The sequence below is a fragment of the Aquarana catesbeiana genome, linkage group LG01, assembly GCF_042186555.1.
Source record: "Aquarana catesbeiana isolate 2022-GZ linkage group LG01, ASM4218655v1, whole genome shotgun sequence".
NCBI classification, from domain to species: Eukaryota; Metazoa; Chordata; class Amphibia; order Anura; family Ranidae; genus Aquarana; species Aquarana catesbeiana.
Window position 1 is genome coordinate 161030779 of NC_133324.1, and position 19223 is coordinate 161050001.

The 19223-nt window shown below is 42.2% G+C and overlaps 1 protein-coding gene across 3 annotated transcripts in view; it reads left to right on the plus strand.

The window, feature by feature from the left end:
* ADGRV1 (adhesion G protein-coupled receptor V1) overlaps positions 1-19223 on the plus strand; it is a 774317-nt gene that overhangs the window by 299611 nt on the left and 455483 nt on the right. For all 3 annotated transcript variants that reach the window (XM_073624499.1, XM_073624500.1, XM_073624501.1), the window contains 4 exons: positions 8041-8223; positions 10042-10221; positions 13708-13872; positions 17568-17685. In XM_073624499.1, coding sequence (XP_073480600.1) covers positions 8041-8223; positions 10042-10221; positions 13708-13872; positions 17568-17685 — 646 coding nt within the window. The remainder of the gene's footprint in view (positions 1-8040; positions 8224-10041; positions 10222-13707; positions 13873-17567; positions 17686-19223) is intronic.

Genomic DNA, 19223 nt, shown 5'->3' on the forward strand with positions numbered 1-19223 from the left:
GGGTGCATCTGTATTTGGTAATACCCACTTTTTAAATCCAGCACACTAAACCACTTTTGCATCTGCAAGGCACTGGAGAGCATCCTCAATTCAGGGAGTTGTATACTGATCGATTCAAGGTCCGATAGTCTATGCACATGCGCAATGTTCCATATTTATTCCGTACCACCACAATAGGAGAAGCGTAGGGACTTTTAGATTCCTGAATTACTCCTGACTTCTTCAATTCAGCCAATTGGTCTCTTAGATCCTCCAAATCATTGAAGGGTATCCTCTGAGCTCTCACCCGAAAGGATTTGTCTTCTTGTAACTGGATTCTATGCTGTGCACTTTTAACACAACCTACATCAAAATCATTGTCAGAAAAAATCTTCTTCCATCAGGACAACTGTAACTTCATCCTTTTTCACCATGCAGGGGGTAACACCTCAGCACACTCTTCCATTTCCTTCTGCAGCCCCTGGTAGTTTTCTCCTCTAACAACTTCTGATGGACCTACGGAGGTAGCTGCATTTACTTGTCCCACCAGCATACGAGCCCCTAATACCACAGGGTTATCAGTGATATTCCGGAGGCTAATTGACACCTTCTTCCCACTGCGGAACAGGACCTTAGTGGAAACCAACTCCAGGACCATCGCTATCCCAGCAGCTTCTGTTCGTGCATCAGTCTCCAGCACAACAAAGGGTCCTGGATGTTCCCAAGTGAGTTTGACAGTGGCCTTCACGCAAGCAATCTTCCCAGGCTGTAGCACTCTCTCTCTTGCGTCTAGCTTCCATAATCACCCCACTCCTTCTACTGGGGCATTCTGCTCCTTAATTACTAGTTGACATGCTTGGTATAACTGTGGGTGGATCCCGTTGAGCACTGAACCATCTTCTCCAACCACAGTTGCTAACAGCCTTCACACTAAGTCAGTGTTAGTTCCAATCAACATAAAATTCTGTTCACCTCTAGGAGGCCTAGGGCACACCACAGCCAATGTGTCGAATGTTTCTATTTTTCCTGTGGCTGCTGGCCCAAAAAAGATGGGAATATATGCGTCATACAGGAATTTGTCAGTCCCTATTCCCCAAATTTCTAGCTCTTCAAGATTGCTTAGGGGAATGTGCTTCAAATATTTATCATAGAAGCTAGATTAAAGTGACTTGTGCCCCCGTATCTAGCCCCTGGCATAAACACCTTCTACCTATACAGACACAATTGGGGACAGCCCCACTAACTTTTCTGGTAATTTTCCCGCTAAAGCTTTTCTTGGGTCCTTCCTACCTCCACTTTGAGAAGACCTGCTATGGCTCTGGGTGGTGATAAGACATTGACTCCCTGTACCCGAGTCCTAGACCCCGGTGACGGGTTACTTGACTTGGGAGATGCTGAACTCTTTTTCCGGCATTTCTTCTCATTCTGTCTTTTTTTTTTTACTTTTGGAGCTCTGTTCCTTCTTGGGGCTCTCAGTTGGCTCCTGTCAGGACTGGGCTCAGCTCTTCCTTCTCTGAGCTGGCTGCTCAGCTGTCAGCTAATTGCCAGCTCCTTTCTCTCAACAGTGACTCACCTGTTGATGATATCCTGCTTGTCAGTCCTGTCTACTTAAGCCGTCCAGCCCAGATGATCTTTGCCTTGGTCATCTCTAGAGACTCTCTCCTGTGTTCCTGTTAAAGACTTGCTTGGCTTACATTCCTTCTGGCTCCATATCCTGCTTGCTGTTCTACTACGCTCATCTCTGGCTCCCTGACATTTTGGCTTGTCTGACTATCCAGTTTCTGAACTCCGGCTATGTTTTGACTACGTTTACGCTGTTTACCTTTTATTATTATTAAACAAGTGAGATTTAACTTTACTTCTGTCTCAGTTTGATTAATGGTTTCTAAAAGTAGGCGAAGGCCATGAATTCAGAAGATACAGTCAATTCCCTTATTGGTAATATATTTTTCAGATTGGATGTGCAAGATCACCACATGGATCAGTTTGCCATGGCGTTACAAACGCTCCTGAGTCGCACAGCTCACCTGGAATCTCCCACTGTGGCTGCTCCGGTACAACCTGAGTTGCAGGCCATTCCTGCTGCTGCTCCAGTCTCTGTGCAGGCACCCACCTCAGGTATTACCTCTATAAGAGGTATGTCTGGTTCCACTCTGCTTCCCTAGCAATTTGGGGGTGATCCTGTTCCAATGCAGAGGGTTTCTCAACCAGGTTGACATATATTTTGAGATGCTGCCCCAGGCGTTTGCAATGGACAGAAGGAAAGTAGGTTTTGTGATATCTTTGCTTTATAAGAGAGCCTTGGACTGGGCAAAGCCTCTATGGGAGACACAAAAACCTGTTGTCTTGAATTACCCTGAGTCTGTGGCCTCCTTTAGAAGGGTATTTGACGTTCCCGCACGCTCCGCTTCTGCTGCCAAGTGCCTCATGTCCATCAAACAGACTACGAGAACTGTTGCCAACTACACCATTGAATTCCGTACTCTGGCAGCAGAGGTTGCTTGGAACAATGAGGCCCTCGTGGCTGCTTTTTCTCATGGTCTCTCGGATTCCATCAAGGATGAGATAGCAGCCCGAGATATACCCTCTGAGCTGGAGAAGTTGATCACGTTTGCCATCCTCATTGACTCCAGACTCAGAGAAAGACTCTTTTAAAGAGCGCCTGGGAAGCCTCCTGTACATTTGCCTCCGAGCTTTGCAGTCCCACCCGTACCTCCCTCACCTCCCATGCCTCCTAGTACAGAGTCAGTCAGTGAAGATGAACCCATGCACTTGGGCTTCACGCGTCTCTCTGTGGATGAGAGAACCTTTACGAGGAGAGAGAGATTGTGCCTTTATTGTGGCCAGGCAGGTAACTTTTTGAAGTCTTGTCCTGTCCATCCAGGGAACGCCCGAACCTCGAGGTCCTGTCACGGACAGACCTTAGGTGGCGTTGTTTTGTCGCCAGTTATCCAGAAGGATAAGCCTCTGGTTTCAGTCACCCTTTCTTGGAGTTATTTAACCACCTCAAGGGAGCAACGGTTTTCACAAAGCTTGATTTGAGAGGGGCATACAATCTTGTGAGGATTAAGGAGGGCGACGAGAGGAAAACTGCGTTTAATACCAGAACAGGCCATTATGAGTACCTCGTAATGCCTTTTGGCCTTTGTAATGCCCCAGCAGTTTTCCAGGAATTCATTAATGATGTCCTCTGAGATTTGTTGCAGTTATGTGTGGTGGTTTATCTTGATGATATGCTCATATTTTCCAAGTCCCTGGAGAGCCACCACACAGATGTCTGTTGTGTGCTTCAGAAACTAAGAGAGAACAATCTCTATTGTAAATTGGAGAATTCCTGGGTTATGTAATTTCCACTGCTGGTTTTTCAATGGACCCAGAGAAACTTTCAGCAGTCCTACAGTGGACCCGACCCGTGGGTTTATGCCCTCTGCAGCGTTTCCTGGGCTTTGCCAACTATTATCGGAAGTTTATTTGTAACCTCTCATCTCTGGTCAAGCCCCTGACTGATATGACCAGAAAGAACGGTAACCCACAGAGTTGGTCTCCGGAGCCCGTTAAGGCCTTTGAGAGTCTCAAGGCTGCCTTTGTTTCTGCTCCTGTGTTGGCACATCCTGATCCTACGTTACCTTTTATCCTTGAGGTTGATGCTTCTGAGACTCTGAGAGCGCTATGCATCCTTGTGGCTACTTTTCCTAGAAATTGTCACCTGCAGAGTGAAATTACAAGATTGATGACAGAGGGCGATCATTTTAGCCCTGGAAAAATGGAAACATCTCCTCGAAGGTACCACTGTGCCGGTTCTCATTCTTACTGACCATAAGAATCTCACATTCTTGTCTGAGGCTAAACGCCTCTCTCCCAGAAGGGCGCAATGGGCTCTTTTCTTGTCTAGTTTCAATTACATTCTCATTCTTACCCGGTACTAAGAATGTAAGGGCTGACGCTTTGTCATGACAATTTTCTACCACTTCCAAGATGGAGTCGGTTCCTTGTTCCTGTGATTCCTCCTGATCATATTCTGGCTACGGATCGCACCAGTCTCACTTCTCCTTTGGATGACAAAATTCAGGTTGAGAACCATGAGGACCATGAGGAGTATGAAGTACAGTCCATTGTTAACTCCCGTAGGTTCCGTGGGCGCTTTACTTTTATTATTAAACAAGTGTGATTTAACTGTACTTCTGTCTCAGTCTGATTTCTTGGTTTCTGACACGTAGGCTTCCTGGGCGCATACAGTACTTAGTGCATTGGAAGGGGTACAGTCCGGAGGAATGCTCTTGGGTCTCATCCTCGGACGTACATGCTCCTGTCCTCCTCCATGATTTCCATAGACATTTTCCCCTCAAGCCTGGTGGTCCTCCGAGGGGGAGGCATTGTTGAGGAGGGGGTACTGTCAGGGCTGGGCTCAGCCCCTCCCTCTGAGCTGGCCGCTCAACTGTCAACTAATTGCCAGCTCCTATCTCTCCACAGTTACTCAGCTGTTGATGATATCCTGTTCGTCAGTCCTGCCTACTTTAGCCGTCCAGCCCAGAGGATCTCTGGCTTTGCCTTAGACAACATCACAGAGACGTTCTGCTGCATTCCTGTTAAAAGACTTACTTGGCTGACATCCCTTCTGGTTCCAGATCCTGCTTGCTGTTTTACTATGCTCATCTCCGGCTCCCTGATGTTTGGCTTGTCTGACTATTCGTTACGGTTCCTGAACTCTGGCTATGTTTTGATTACGTTTGTTCTATTTACTTTTATTATTAAACAAGTGTGATTTAACTGTACTTCTGTCTCAGTCTGATTTCATGGTTTCTGACACCTAGGCTTCCTGGGCGCATACAGTACTTGGTGCATTGGAAAGGGTACAGGCCGGAGGAACGCTCTTGGGTCTCATCCTCGGACGTACATGCCCCTGTCTTCCTGCACAATTTCCATAGATGTTTTCCCCTCAAGCCTGGTGGTTCTCCGAGGGGGAGGGGTCATTGAGGAGGGGGTACCGTCAAGGCTGGGCTCAGCCCTTCCTTCTCCGAGCTGGCCACTCAGCTGTCGGCTAATTGCCAGCTCCCATCTCTCTCCACAGTTACCCAGCTGTTGTTGATTCTGCTTGTCAGTCCTGCCTACGCAACATAAGATCCTTGTTCTAGAACAGCCCTCCCTATCAACTGTCTCACCTCTCTTTCAACCCATCCAATTCTTGGCACTTTCACCACGGTGGCCAGTTCCAGTTGACTTCCTTGTTCCGGCGCCCAATTGGTGGCAGTAACTGAGTCCATCTTCTCCTTCTCTCTGGGCTGGTCACATGACTTGCTTGGGCTTCCCATGAGGGGTATGCTGGACGAGCCCCCAAATGTAGCGCTGCCCTTGTGAGGGGTCACTGGTTAAATCAGTACCCCACTGGTTGCCCTGACTCTTCAAGTCCTCCGCCACCTCTGATGCCCTGGGTTCAGACATTTTCCCTTTGGGAAATGATAGTAATAAAGCAGGTACACCAGAATTGATTAAAACTAATTAACTTGTTTACTTAGTGAAATAAGAATATTGGTAAATCAACACAAGTTTACAGTTTAGAATGATATCTCTTATAGAAATGTTATCAATAACTGAGAGGCAATCACATATCAATATGAAACAATAAAGGGCGCAACAGTAGTGCAATCACAAACAAGCTGAATAATCATGAAGTGAATATAAAATGAATAAAATTAACATAAATAAAAAGTCCATGATGCTATCAAATATTGTTATAAGATATGAATCATGAATCTTCTATATGTGCTCCAAACACTGTGTAGTGCTAAAAGTGCAAATGCTTCAAATAAAGGGATTCACCCGAAATAGTATATCAAAACGCTCACCAGATTGCATCTGCCATCAAGTGACCACCAGGCATGTAGTATACAAAGAAACCTCTCCGGCACCATGCGAGCGTGTGTAATACTCGGTGTGCGTCTCAGCGTGCTTCTCAGCTGTATGTGGAAAAGCACTTTGATATACCACTTCGGGTGACTCACTTTATTTGAAGCATTTCCACTTTTAGCACTATATGGTGTTTGGATATAGAAGATTCATGATTCATATCTTATAGCAATGTTTGATAGCATCATGAACTTTTTATTTATGTTAATTTAATTAATTTTATATTTCACTTCATGATTATTTTATATTCACTTCATGATTATTCAGCTTGTTTGTGATTTCACTACTGTTGCGCCCTTTATTGTTTCATATTTTTGCTTATTAGTTATCACTAATTTTAGGAGCAGCATCAGTTTTGGATAGTGTATGTATTTGTAATTTGGCGCCTTACCCATCTTCTTAATTTAATCACATATCAATATCAAACATTCAACAGTGAGGACTATAATTTCTACCTATGTGCCTATGTAAACAGGTTACAGGAAAGCAGAGGAATGGCTCTTATGAATGCCAAACCCCTCTTTTCTGCTCCTCAACACACAGATGCAGAATAGTAGATACAATAATAGAACCTTTGGCAGTTAGAAACTGTATTGAAATTCAACCTGCTCTTTTAGAGAGTTCTTGGTGAATTATAACTTTATGAACTCAATCAAAACAAATCCCTGAAGTGAGGAGGGAAGTGAGACATAGTCCTGTTTTAATGTGGAGCAATCCGGTTGATCTTCAGCTAACTCTTTGAAAAAAATTGTATGCAGAGAATTTCTGAATGGCAGAGCAAAGCAACCTAAATCAATTGAATATGAATAAACAGAGGCAAATCTTCCTGTGTTGAACAGATACAGCTGGAATCACCAGGATCACTGACCTAAAGATGTTGTCCTCAGTAGAACTACAAGTAAAAGCTGGTCAATAGAAGGTAGAGAGGTCTGTATATAGTGTCTATGAAGTTTGACCTCGATTTTTTGGCACTAAGGATGATAGATGGTGGAGGATGTAATGGTGTATATATACAGTGTCTATAAGGTTGGGCTATTGCACGCTCACCACACTGGAACAAGAGATGATGATAAGGATGATGATGATGATGCCTGTATCTCAGTAATGTGCTCAGGGGATGGTGTCTGGCCTCTGCCGCACCGCACTACGGCTCACCCGGATCTGATATCACTGCAGGATAAATGGTACAGGAGCAACCTTCAGGTCGCCGCCGAACAGCCAAGGGGTGCTGCCCTCAGCACCCCTCAGGGGTGCTCTGCTGGATGGTTCTGCTGGTGCAGGCCGCGACTCAGCTGCAGCACACACCGTCACAGAATCCCTGCACACAGATCCACGCCGGGGCCTCAGACAGTTCCTCTTATAGCCACTCCCAGCAGTCTGTTCTTCCCTAACAGCCATCTCATAATTGTAGTTCCTGATGATTTAGCAAGAGGGCAAATCCCATCCATTGTGACTACATGTCCCAAGATGCTTTGCTCTGTCTTGTCTCTGTATCAAGGAGTTAACAGGTCACCGTCAAACTCAGCACTAGAGGGAACCAGCTTCCCCGCAGCAAAGCCACACAGTGTCTCCTGACTGCAGGAATATATATATATATATATATATATATATATATATATACATCCAGCTCCTGGCTACACAACTATATAGATCAGACCAAAGTGAGAGACAAATGAGGAAAGAGGGACTTTGTTCCTAATCAGGGATAATCCCTCGAAATCAGGGACAGTTAGGAGCTATAAAGACGCATTATCTGGGAATGAAACCTCATATTTTAACCATTTAATATATCAATATATCATTGGTAACAATCACTATATTCAGCACTAAGGGAGCTTGGTGTGTCAGTGTTGACTCTTCTCTTTGCAATCCCCTACCAGCCTCTATAGAACTCTTTGGGGACCCCTAATATACTTATATTTGACATTATTTTTCTTGTAAACATTGTGCTAAGTGATACTATTGTGCATACTCATTTGTTTCCCTATGTACGTATGTCATGAATGATTGGCCCTTTGAACTTGTAAAATCAAGTCAAGGAGCAGATGAAATGCTAAAAGCTCCCTATCCCATTTTCCCTTAGTAGAACTGTTTAACATCATAAAATATTCTTACTGTTGTTTTTGTATTATAAACATGAGGTTATGTGTTTTCCAGACTGTAAATGGAGCTGTGCTGGCTTATGAAGTTCCACCTCCACAGAATGTACTCAGGCTTCCTGTTGTCAGACAAGCTGGAAACTTTGGCATTGTCACGGTTTACTGGGAAGCTCTGCCAATCACTGCGAGTCGTGATGACTTCACGCCTTCTTCGGGGAATCTCTCATTTTCTGATGGACAGGTCTGAACAACTGTTATACATACACTACTATAAGAGGGCTGAAACAGAACCCTCCTCAGCACTTGCTTTTCTCCAGTTTAAATATCTGCTTAAAAATTGTTATATTTAAATTATTATCAGACATTCAACTAGCTGTTAAATGTGCAATATAAAAACAAAAGTGACATGTTGTATAGACAAAAGTAAAACAAAATAATATTCTATATAACCCATAGGACTACAGAGAAGCTCACCATACATACACAGTACAATCTGATTGTACAACCTTTGCACAATCAACTCAGTATATTAAAAATTTTAGTAGTATTTTGCATGTGAATAAAGGTTAACTGTGCTAATGGTTATTTTATGGGGCTGATGAAGTGTTAAAGCAACATTTCTCAACTTTTTTTCAGTAAAGTATACAAAATCGTAAAGTACACAAGTATAAAATGTAAAAAAACGAAATGTTACTTATCAGTTGGAAACCTGAGCCTAGGATGATGCACACAACCACCTTGATGAAGTTAACTTCACATCAAAAGCCCACCTTCACATCAGAGGTTCCCTCATGACATAAGAGGTCCCCTCATCACATCAGAATCTCTACTGTATATCAGAGGCTCCCCATCACATCAGAGGTCCCTCATCACACCATAGCCCCACCTTTACATCAGAGGCCTCCCATCACATGAGAGGTTCTCTATCACATCAGAAGCCCCAGTACATCAGAGGCCCAATCATCACATCAGAATTACAAGATCATATCCAAGATCCCCCATCACATTAGAGTCCCCCAATATAGCAGAGGCCTCTCTATTTATGAGATCCCCTCATCACATCAAAGTCACCCCTATAGATCAAAGGCCCCCATCACAGAGCCCCCCAATCACACAGCCTCCCCATGACACAGCCCCCTCTTTACATTAGAACCCTACTTTTTGGCCCCAGCAGCACAACAAAAGATGGGAGGTGGAGAACGACTGGAAAATATGGACTTCCGTCTTCTCCTGAATGCTGAGACCTGCCCTGGATCATGCATTGCTATAATGCGGGTGAGCCAGCTGCCTTCACCATAGCCACAAATTACATCATGTACCTTAGCCCTAGACCATTAGTGGTTGTTATGGTGCTGACAGCTGGCCTACCTCCACCATGGAAACTCATACCACAGGTTCAGGACAAACTGGGTCTCATGCTCCCAGATTGAAAAACAATGTATTAGAGTAATAATAATAGGTGTTAGATGGGAGCACAAGGGTGGTTAGAATGAAAATCAATTTGTTTTTTTTTACCACTGAAAGCCATTTGCCCTAATGTTCTGGATCAGGATTTTTTAAACAAAGAAAGCCAATAGACACACAAATTGCAAAAACATATGTAAATTACAGTAGTAGACTGTAGGTGACTGTGTTAAGACACTTGTTGTCCACTAGAGGGAAGCGGAGCCCACATAACGTGAAAAGCTTAAAGCCCCATAAACACTATCAGATTTTCTGCTGATTTTTGTCTTTAGATTTACCAAAACCATGTAGTGCAAGGGCCTGCCTGATTGCATACAGATTGAAACTCCTAAGGTTTGACCTCATATTATATGGTTTTGGTAAATCTGAGGACAAAAATCAGCAGGAAATCTGATAGTGTGTATGGGGCTTTAGATGTGTAGTTGATGTTATTTAGAATATGTGAAGAGTCACAAGGATACAGATTACACATGACTATTGGCCTGCTACATACAGTAGATCATAGTGTGATTATTTTGATTGATGTCTTTGTTCTTGTTTTTATCTGTCAGACCTTTTTTTTCATATAAATAATGCATATTTTGTTTTTCTTTAGTCGGCAGGAGTAATAGAAATTGTAATAGTGGATGATACTTTTGTGGAGTATCTAGAAACATTTAATGTTTCTCTAAAGCGAGTGACAAATAATGCCAATCTAGGAAATAAAATCACCATTGTGGTCAACATTCCACCAAATGATTCCCCTATTGGATTGTTTGGGTTTGAAACCATTAGGGTAAGCATGTTACAGATTTGCCCTATATGTGTAAGTGTAATATAGATCTCCAACTGATGAGATGGATCTACATGCAAGATAATGGTAAACTTATGTGCGCAGATGAAGGCAATGTTATTTAATAAAAGACTAAAATGAACTAACTCTTTTAATTTACTATATTTATGATACCACTTTCAACACAAGTTCGAGGACAAGGGATTTACTCCTCAAATTACTCCTCAAAAGAGATTACTCTATTTTTAAATGAGGAATCAGCCCCTTGTCTTTTTGTACTCATGATGGAGGTGATGTGAGTAAAATGCATTATTTGTGATAACACAAAATAACCTCGGTGCAAATCACTTATCACAGTGTAATGTAATGGAAGCTTTGTGCTGAGCTGCATGTCCTCCCTGTATTAAACTGCAATGTGGTGGGGTAACACATAGGGGGTTATTTACAAAAGGCAAATCCACTTTGCACTAACCAAAAATCTAAATGTATTTTATTGGGATTTTATGTGATAGACCAACACAAAGTGGCACATAATTGTGAAGTGAAAGGAAAATGATAAATGCTTTAAAAAAATTTTTTATAAATAAATATCTGAAAAGTGTGGTGTGCATTTGAATTCAGCCCCTTGTACTCTGATACCTCTAACTAAAATCCAGTGGAACCAATTTCCTTCAGAAGGCACTTAAAGTGAAGTTTCACCCACTTTTACAACTTTATCTTAAAGGAATGACAACCCCTCCACCACTTGATTCTGGATATTTTTTATTTTTTTTCCCTTACCTTTTATGAAGTACATAGTGTTGTTCCGCCCCAGCCTCACCGTGGCCCAATGCGTCACGTCCTCTTCTGTCCCGCTGCCTTCTGGGACCTTTGTGTGTCCCAGAAGATGACTGGGCCATTCAGGAAGCGCCGCTCGACTTGCGCGTGCGCAGTAGGAAACTGGTAGTGAATCCTGAAGGCTCCACTGCCGGTTTCCCTTAGTTGGAATGGTGGCGCCTGCACCGGATCTGATGGACAGATCGACCTTGGGGGGCTGACCTCGCGGCTCCCTGGACTGGTAGGTGTCCTTATTAAAGTCAGCAGTTTAAATTAAAGTCGGCATTTGTTTTTATTTTTGTTTTTACTATCTTTTTACATGTAAGTGCAATACTATTTTTTTTTTTTATGTCAAAACTGTATCACGCTATGGTCAGTTTTTCTTTCTTCTGAGCCCACTCTGAGTACATCATCGAAGTAAGGCTACGAATTTGTGAGACGCCTAGGGTGGTTCTTCAGCTACAAGGTCCGGTCCCTGTGTGTTTCCAGTGGTTGACACTGCAAGCTAAAGGCCGTGGCTGGGTTACAGCCAAACACCCTTTTTGCTTGCTATCTGGTAAGCAGGCTTATGATACGGTGGTCGGGCACTTTTTTTTCAATGTGTGGAGTCACTGTGGTGTCATTGGAGGACTGATATATGGACTACTGGTTTACCAATATATATATTGCATACTGGCGCAGCTCTTCTTTTTATTTTTCTTGACTATTTTTGTGTGTATCCCACATTTGAGCTGCTGTCTGTGTTTTTTATTATTCACCATTTTTAGTCTAGTGCAGTTTCTTTCTTTCTCTATGCAGTGTTTGTAGCTGGAACTCTGCTTTAATTAGTAAATAGAGTCCACCTGTGTGTAATTTAATCTCAGTAGAAAAATACAGCTGTTTTGCGAAGCCCTCAGAGGTTTGTTCGAGAACCTTAGTGAAAAAGCAGCATCATGAAGGCCAAGAAACACACCAGACAGGCCAGGGATAAAGTTGTGCAGAAGTTTAAAGCAGGGTTAGATTATAAAAAAAATATCCCAAGCTTTGAACATCTCAGGGAGCACTGTTCACTGTATTTGGCTCCATCAATCTTCCCATCAACTCTTACCAATTTTCCTGTCCCTGCTGAAGAAAAGCATCCCCACAACATAATGCTGCCACCACCATGTTACATGGTGGGGATAGTGTGTTCAGGGTGATGTGCAGTGTTAGTTTTTCTTTTAGGCCAAAAAGTTCAATTCTGGTCTCATCTGACCAAAGCACCTTCTTCCACATGTTTCCTGTGTCCCCCACATGGCTCCTCACAAACTGCAAACAGGACTTCTTATGGCTTTCTTTCAATAATTGCTTTCTTCTTGCCACTCTTCCATAAAGACCAGATTTGTGGAGTGCATGACTAATAGTTGTCCTGTGGACAGATACTCCCACCTGAGCTGTGGATCGCTATAGCTCCTCCAGAGTTACCATGGGCCTCTTGGCTGCTTCTCTGATTAATGGTCTCCTTACCTGGCCTGTCAGTTTAGATGGACGGCCGTGTATTGCTAGTTTTGCAGTTATGCCATACTCTTTCCATTTTCAGATGGTTGATTGAACACTGACCTGTGAGATGTTCAAAGTTTGGGATATTTTTTTTTATAACCTAACCCTGCTTTAACTTCTTCACAACTTTATCCCTGACCTGTCTGGTGTGTTCCTAGGCCTTCATGATGCTGTTTGTTCACTAACGTTCTCTAACAAACCTCTGAGGGCTTCACAGAACAGCTGTATTTATACTGAGATTAAATTACACACAGATGGACTCTGTTTTATGTGACTTCTGAAGGCAATTGGTTCCACTAGATTTAAGTTAGAGTATCAGAGTAAAGGGGGCTGAATACAAATGCATGCCACACTTCTCAGATATTTATTTGTAAAAAATGTTGAAAATCATTTATCATTTTTCTTCCACTTCACAATTATGTGCCACGTTGTGTATCACATAAAATCCCAATATATGTTTTTGATTGTAACATGACAAAATGTGGAAAATTTTGAGGGGTATGAATACTTTTTTAAGGTACTGTATATGTAAAAAGCTGCGTAAATTGTCGATGCTCTAATAAATAAATATGACAAAAGTGATAATAATTTAGCCACCCTACTGCCTAATTAATGAATAATGTTAGTAAATTAAACAGTGCTTGCTCCTATTTACACTATATCACCTTATGAACTTTCAATATGTTGCACTATTGTCACTTTAATATTTACTAATATTTAACATTGGTTTATAAATTTATACACAGTAATATATGATGTAATACTGTCACCTATTATTCAATTTAATCTATTGGTACACAACTATTTAGTTGGTATAAGGATCTACTCCTTTAATATTCAGTATCAGGTCATACCCTTAATTCTCAGGTTATTAATTATTAGAACACAATAACAACTAGGAGGAGCAAGCACTGTTTAATTTATTTTCATTCATTTACCCTACCTTGTGGGGAAAATTTTGGACAGCAGCGGACCATATACAGTATACAGGTTAATTTAATCCCAAGGTGCGAGTGCCTCAACAAACAATGAATAATGTTAGTATCCTATGCAGAATGACTTCACTTACCGTAATTTAACAATAAGTAGTGATATTTTGTATTTACTGCTGAATCCATTTTAAATGTGTTCACATTACATCACTGATTTTTTTAGGTGCTCATTTCTGAACCTCAAAGATTAGATGACCCTGCTGGAGAAGTGACTCTAACAGTTGTGCGGAGTCAAGGTGGTCGGGGTGCAGTGAAAATTATCTGGATAGTGGAGGAAGCTGGACAATATGACCTAAGCCCACTAAATGGAACCCTGAACTTTAATGAGGTACAGAAAGCAATGTGAAATCCTTTTAATGTAATGGATATTTTTACAATAAAGCCTGTATGCACTTTATAATCTGCAGACAAATTATTTCAGCTGAATTAATAGAAAAAGCTTTTACAAAAACAAAACAAAAAAAACTATTTCCATAGTATAAATTGTCTTATTAGGTGATTATATGGGTTTTTTTCTTGTGCGCTATTGGAGTGGCTTATATAACAAATCTGGCATTCAAATATAAAGGATAGCTATTATCATACAGTTGTTTGCCGCGTACCCAAGCTTATGTAACAAGTGACAGTATTGTGACAGACCTAGCTGGGAGAGAGACTTTTGGAGGGGACTAAATGCTAGCCTCTTGCCGATCGATCATGGGCCCTGGCATTTGGGGGAATGGTGCTCTTTGTGAGCTGTATGCCTGGGGACCCTTGAGGTGGTATTACTGTGGATTCGGGTCCTGGTCCCCCAGGACACACAGACTCTGGGGACCCTGGATTTGCCATATTAGAAATACTGGCTGATTCATAATGCTGGACAAATACTGTTAGGAGATGCTGATGTCAATTTCAGCCATCTGTCTGTCTGTTGCCTGCTAGAATGTGTATTGTAAATAAGTCTAGTATGGGATCTAAGAGTCATTAGATCCCCATTGTTGTTTGTGTTAATTAACTCTGCTATTGTGTTGATTTGTGATAATGTTGATTGGGTTTTCTGAGCTACAAGACGGCCAGTCTGGCCTAAAAGTCATGTCTGTGTCTAAAGGGATTAGTTAATTAGCCCATGTTAATTAGGTTTCTGGTCACAGGTGTATGTTCAGAGTAATATGAGCAGGAGGTATACACCTCCTCTTTTACTGTATAAAAGAGCCTGTATTCCTTGCAATAAAAGAGATTCCTGGTTAATCTTACATAGAGTCTGCCTGGTGTTTTTTCTGAGCTACACAACTGGATTACAACGGCACATAGCTGTAGTTCTAGTCACGGAGCATCGGATGACTGAACCATCAGATGTTGCGATCTTTAATCTGATTCTATAGCTGCAGAGGAGTGTCGGGAGAGTGGAACCGAGCGAGCAGGGGCTCGTTACAAGTATATTATTGATCAGGAGAGCCAGATATGTATTTTATTTCTGGCTGTCCCACTTTCTACTAAACATATACAGTGGGGCAAAAAAGTATTTATTCAGCCACCAATTGTGCAAGTTCTTCCACTTAAAAAGATGAGAGAGGCCTGTAATTGTCATCATAGGCATACCTCAACTATGAGAGACAAAATGTGGAAACAAATCCAGACAATCACATTGTCTGCTTTTTGAAAGAATTTATTTGCAAATTATGGTGGAAAATAAGTATTTGGTCACCTACAAACAAGCAAGATTTCTGGCTCACACAGACCTGTATCTTCTTCTTTAAGAGGCTCCTCTGTCCTCCACTCATTACCTGTATTAATGGCACCTGTTTGAACTTGTTATCATTATAACAGACACCTGTCCACAACCTCAAACAGTCACACTCCAAACTCCGCTATGGTGAAGACCAAAGAGCTATTGAAGGACACCAGAAACAAAATTGTAGACCTGCACCGGGCTGGGAAGACTGATTTTGCAATAGGCAAGCAGCTTGGTGTGAAGAAATCAACTGTGGGAGCAATAATTAGAAAGTGGAAGACATACAAGACCACTGATAATCTCCCTCGATTTGGGGCTCAACACAAGATCTCACCCCGTGGGGTCAAAATGATCACAAGAACGGTGAGCAAAAATCCCAGAACCACACGGGGGACCTAGTAAATGACCTGCAGAGAGCTGGGATCAATGTAACAAAGGCTACCATCAGTAACACACTACGCCGCCAGGGACTCAGACCCTGCAGTGCCAGACGTGTCCCCCTGCTTAAGCCAATACATGTCCGGGCCCGTCAGAGGTTTGCTAGAGAGCATTTGGATGATCCAGAAGAGGATTGGGAGAATGTCATATGGTCAGATGAAACCAAAGTAGAACTGTTTGGTAGAAACACAACTCGTCGTGTTTGGATTAGAGAGAATGCTGAGTTGCAACCAAAGAACACCATACCTACTGTGAAGCATGGGGGTGGCAACATCATGCTTTGGGGCTGTTTCTCTGAAAAGGGAACAGGACGACTGATCTGTGTACATGAAAGAAAGAATGGGGCTATGTATCGTGAGATCTTGAGTGCAAACCTCCTCCCATCAGCAAGGGCATTGAAGATGAAACGTGGCTGGGTCTTTCAGCATGACAATGATCCCAAACACACCGCCCGAGCAAAGAAGGAGTGGCTTTGTAAGAAGTATTTCAAGGTCCTGGAGTGGCCTAGCCAGTCTCCAGATCTCAACCCCATAGAAAACCTTTGGAGGGAGTTGAAAGTCCGTGTTGCCCAGCGACAGCCCCAAAACATCACTGCTCTAGAGGAGGATGGGCCTCATCACTGCTCTGCATGGAGGAATGGGCCAACATACCAGCAACAGTGTGTGACAACCTTGTGAAGACTTACAGAAAACCTTTGACCCCTGTCATTGCCAACAAAGGATATATAACAAAGTACTGAGATGAACTTTTGATATTGACCAAATACTTATTTTCCACCATAATTTGCAAAGAAATTCTTTCAAAAATCAGACAATGTGATTGTCTGGATTTGTTTCCACATTTTGTCTCTCATAGTTGAGGTATACCTATGATGACAATTACAGGCCTCTCTCATCTTTTTAAGTGGGAGAACTTGCACAATTGGTGGCTGACTAAATACTTTTTTGCCCCACTGTACATAGGATAGCCTTAGAATTTATTCTTTAGTTCAATTCCAAGAATTTTGTAGACCTTTGTTATTAATAAATATTTTGAAAGTCCTTGCAATGATCACCTATTCCACATGGGATATCTTATGTGGCTGCTAGTATTTATAGGGTGCCTTCAGAAAATGTATGGCTAAAATGACTGGTTTGTCCTGAAAGAGTATGGATGCAGTCATCTGGCTTACCTAAATAAATCTATATGGGACTTAAACAGACTGAACTTGTGGTATTTTTGCCATTTGATTTAGGAATGTTGCAAACCTGTGAAAAAAAGACAGTGGAAATACTGTCATTCAGATATATTGGGGGGGGGGGGGGGGGGGCGGAAAGTGGCCATTGGGAGTACAAAATGTCCCAGCATCAGTGGAAGTAAACAATCCCCCATCATTGGTGTCACTGGGAGGAATTGTGCCCTTTATTGGTGTGATTGAGGAATTATGCTCCATCATTGGTGCCCTTGGAAGGAATTGTGCCATACCATTGGTGTCATTGGGCCCCATTGTTGATGTCGTTGGGAGGAACTGTATCTGGCCCCTGGGCCACAATTTGGAGACCACTGATCTAGACCTAAGGCAGCCACTGTTGTATCAGTGGCAGGGATTGAAAGCCTGCAAATGTTGCTACAGTGTTTGTGGAGGCTTTCTGTGCCATATGATCTTTGGATAAGTGTTCTTATACACAGTAAGAAGTTATTAAGATTCCCAGATTTTGCTCAATGTCCCAAAGAACTCAGTCTAAGTTTCTTTTTATAGGTAAAAATTAGAATTCAAAACCTTCCAAGAGGCAGACGAGTTCCTCTCCCCATTCCCGTTATATGACATGTAAAAAGCTCTAACAATATACGTACTTTGAGGTTTTTAAAACAGTGCATCTTATTTGCATTTTCAGACTGACACCAGGAAATCATTTACACTGAAAGCAATTCAAGATGGCCTTCTGGAAGGAATGGAATCATTCAGCATTCAGTTGGTGTCAGCCGACTATTCAGTCATCTCTCCTGTAGATGGTAAATCCCATGCTATTCTTTCAATTTAATAGCAACATGTTGTTTACATGACTCTCATTATTTTAAGGACTGGCACTCACAGAGTGTTTGTCTTTGTCGCCAGAGCTACCGTCATTGGGGTACTGGGAGTGCTCTTAGGGGATGGGGTACACCACAGGTTAGCTTTCTAACACTGATTGCTAGGACACCCATTGATACACACACATGAATTGCTAGTTTCTAGATACATATCAGCAGGAGAAGCTGTCGTGTATACTGACAGTGCTGAACACTTGCTTATTGTGCCCATCGGACATGTGTCAGGAGCCTGCTATTGTAAATGCTGCTTGACATTGACAAAGCTTTAGCAAATTCTTGCCCACTTACATATGTAGAGGATTTTGTAAGTTATAAACTCTTCGAAAATTGATGACTGCATCTCTTGCTGTTATCCCCTAGCATGAGCATCTTGAGGTGACTTCCTACACACTTAAAGGTAGCGTTATGAAGGGGCATACCAGATAAAAAGTAGGATGGGGCTCATGATTTCTGACAGGCAGGGAAGGCAAATGCGGTACAAATGATATATGTTGGGCTGGTTGCCCTCAGTTGAGATACTCCCTATTCATACTTCGATCAGAGTGGGACTGGATTGTATAGCTGTCTGCTCCTTTTTCAGACCTGCAATTACATTGCCTGGCAGGCGGAAGTCTTTTTAACATCCAATTCCTTTGCAGCAGATATGTGACTGAATGCAAAAAGCCAATGCTGGAAGAAAGAAAAATGTGAACTTTGTTAAAGGAAGCTAAATGATAGAGATTACTTGTGACAAGGGCATGGTATTTTGTTTACTATGTTATTTAAATGATTCTACATCATTTTTACAAAGCAGTAACTCACAAAATACCTCCTTCTTTACAATTTACCCCTTTCAATCCCCTTTTTTTTTTCCATATATAGTATTTTTGAAATGGCATGCTACAATATACCATGTTTTTTAAGACAACACCCACCTTTAAAGCCAGCTTTTGAAAAAAAAATGCACCCATATTCATTTGAAAAAAATGTGCATTAATTACATGGGAGCTTGGAAACCTGCACCCTGTGAACGTGGGTGCAATGCGCGGGGGGCGGGGGAGGGGGGTTTGGGTGGGCTGTAGACTCTGACCATGCTTCATGTTTCACCATCAATCACTGCAACAAGCTTTATACATGCCCTTCTACTCATAGGAAACTGACCCTACGCTAAAGGGACATAAAAGGATTTGCTTATCACCCAGGCCAGAGGTTTCAAGTCTCCTCCTGCTGGCAGGTATCACAAAAAAAAGGATAATGCATGTTGAAAACAGGGCCATCTTGAGAGCTAGCAGAAAAATTAGGCACCTGGTTGAGTAGGCCCCTAAATAGCCAGACACAAATGGGGCACAGTTTTGCCTCCATGGCAATGAAGGGGCACTTGTTAGTGACCAGAGATGGCTTTTTATAAGTAAGAGTATATTGATTATAATTTTTTTCTTAAAATATAACTGTAATGTGTACCAGGTGCAATCCCTGGCATC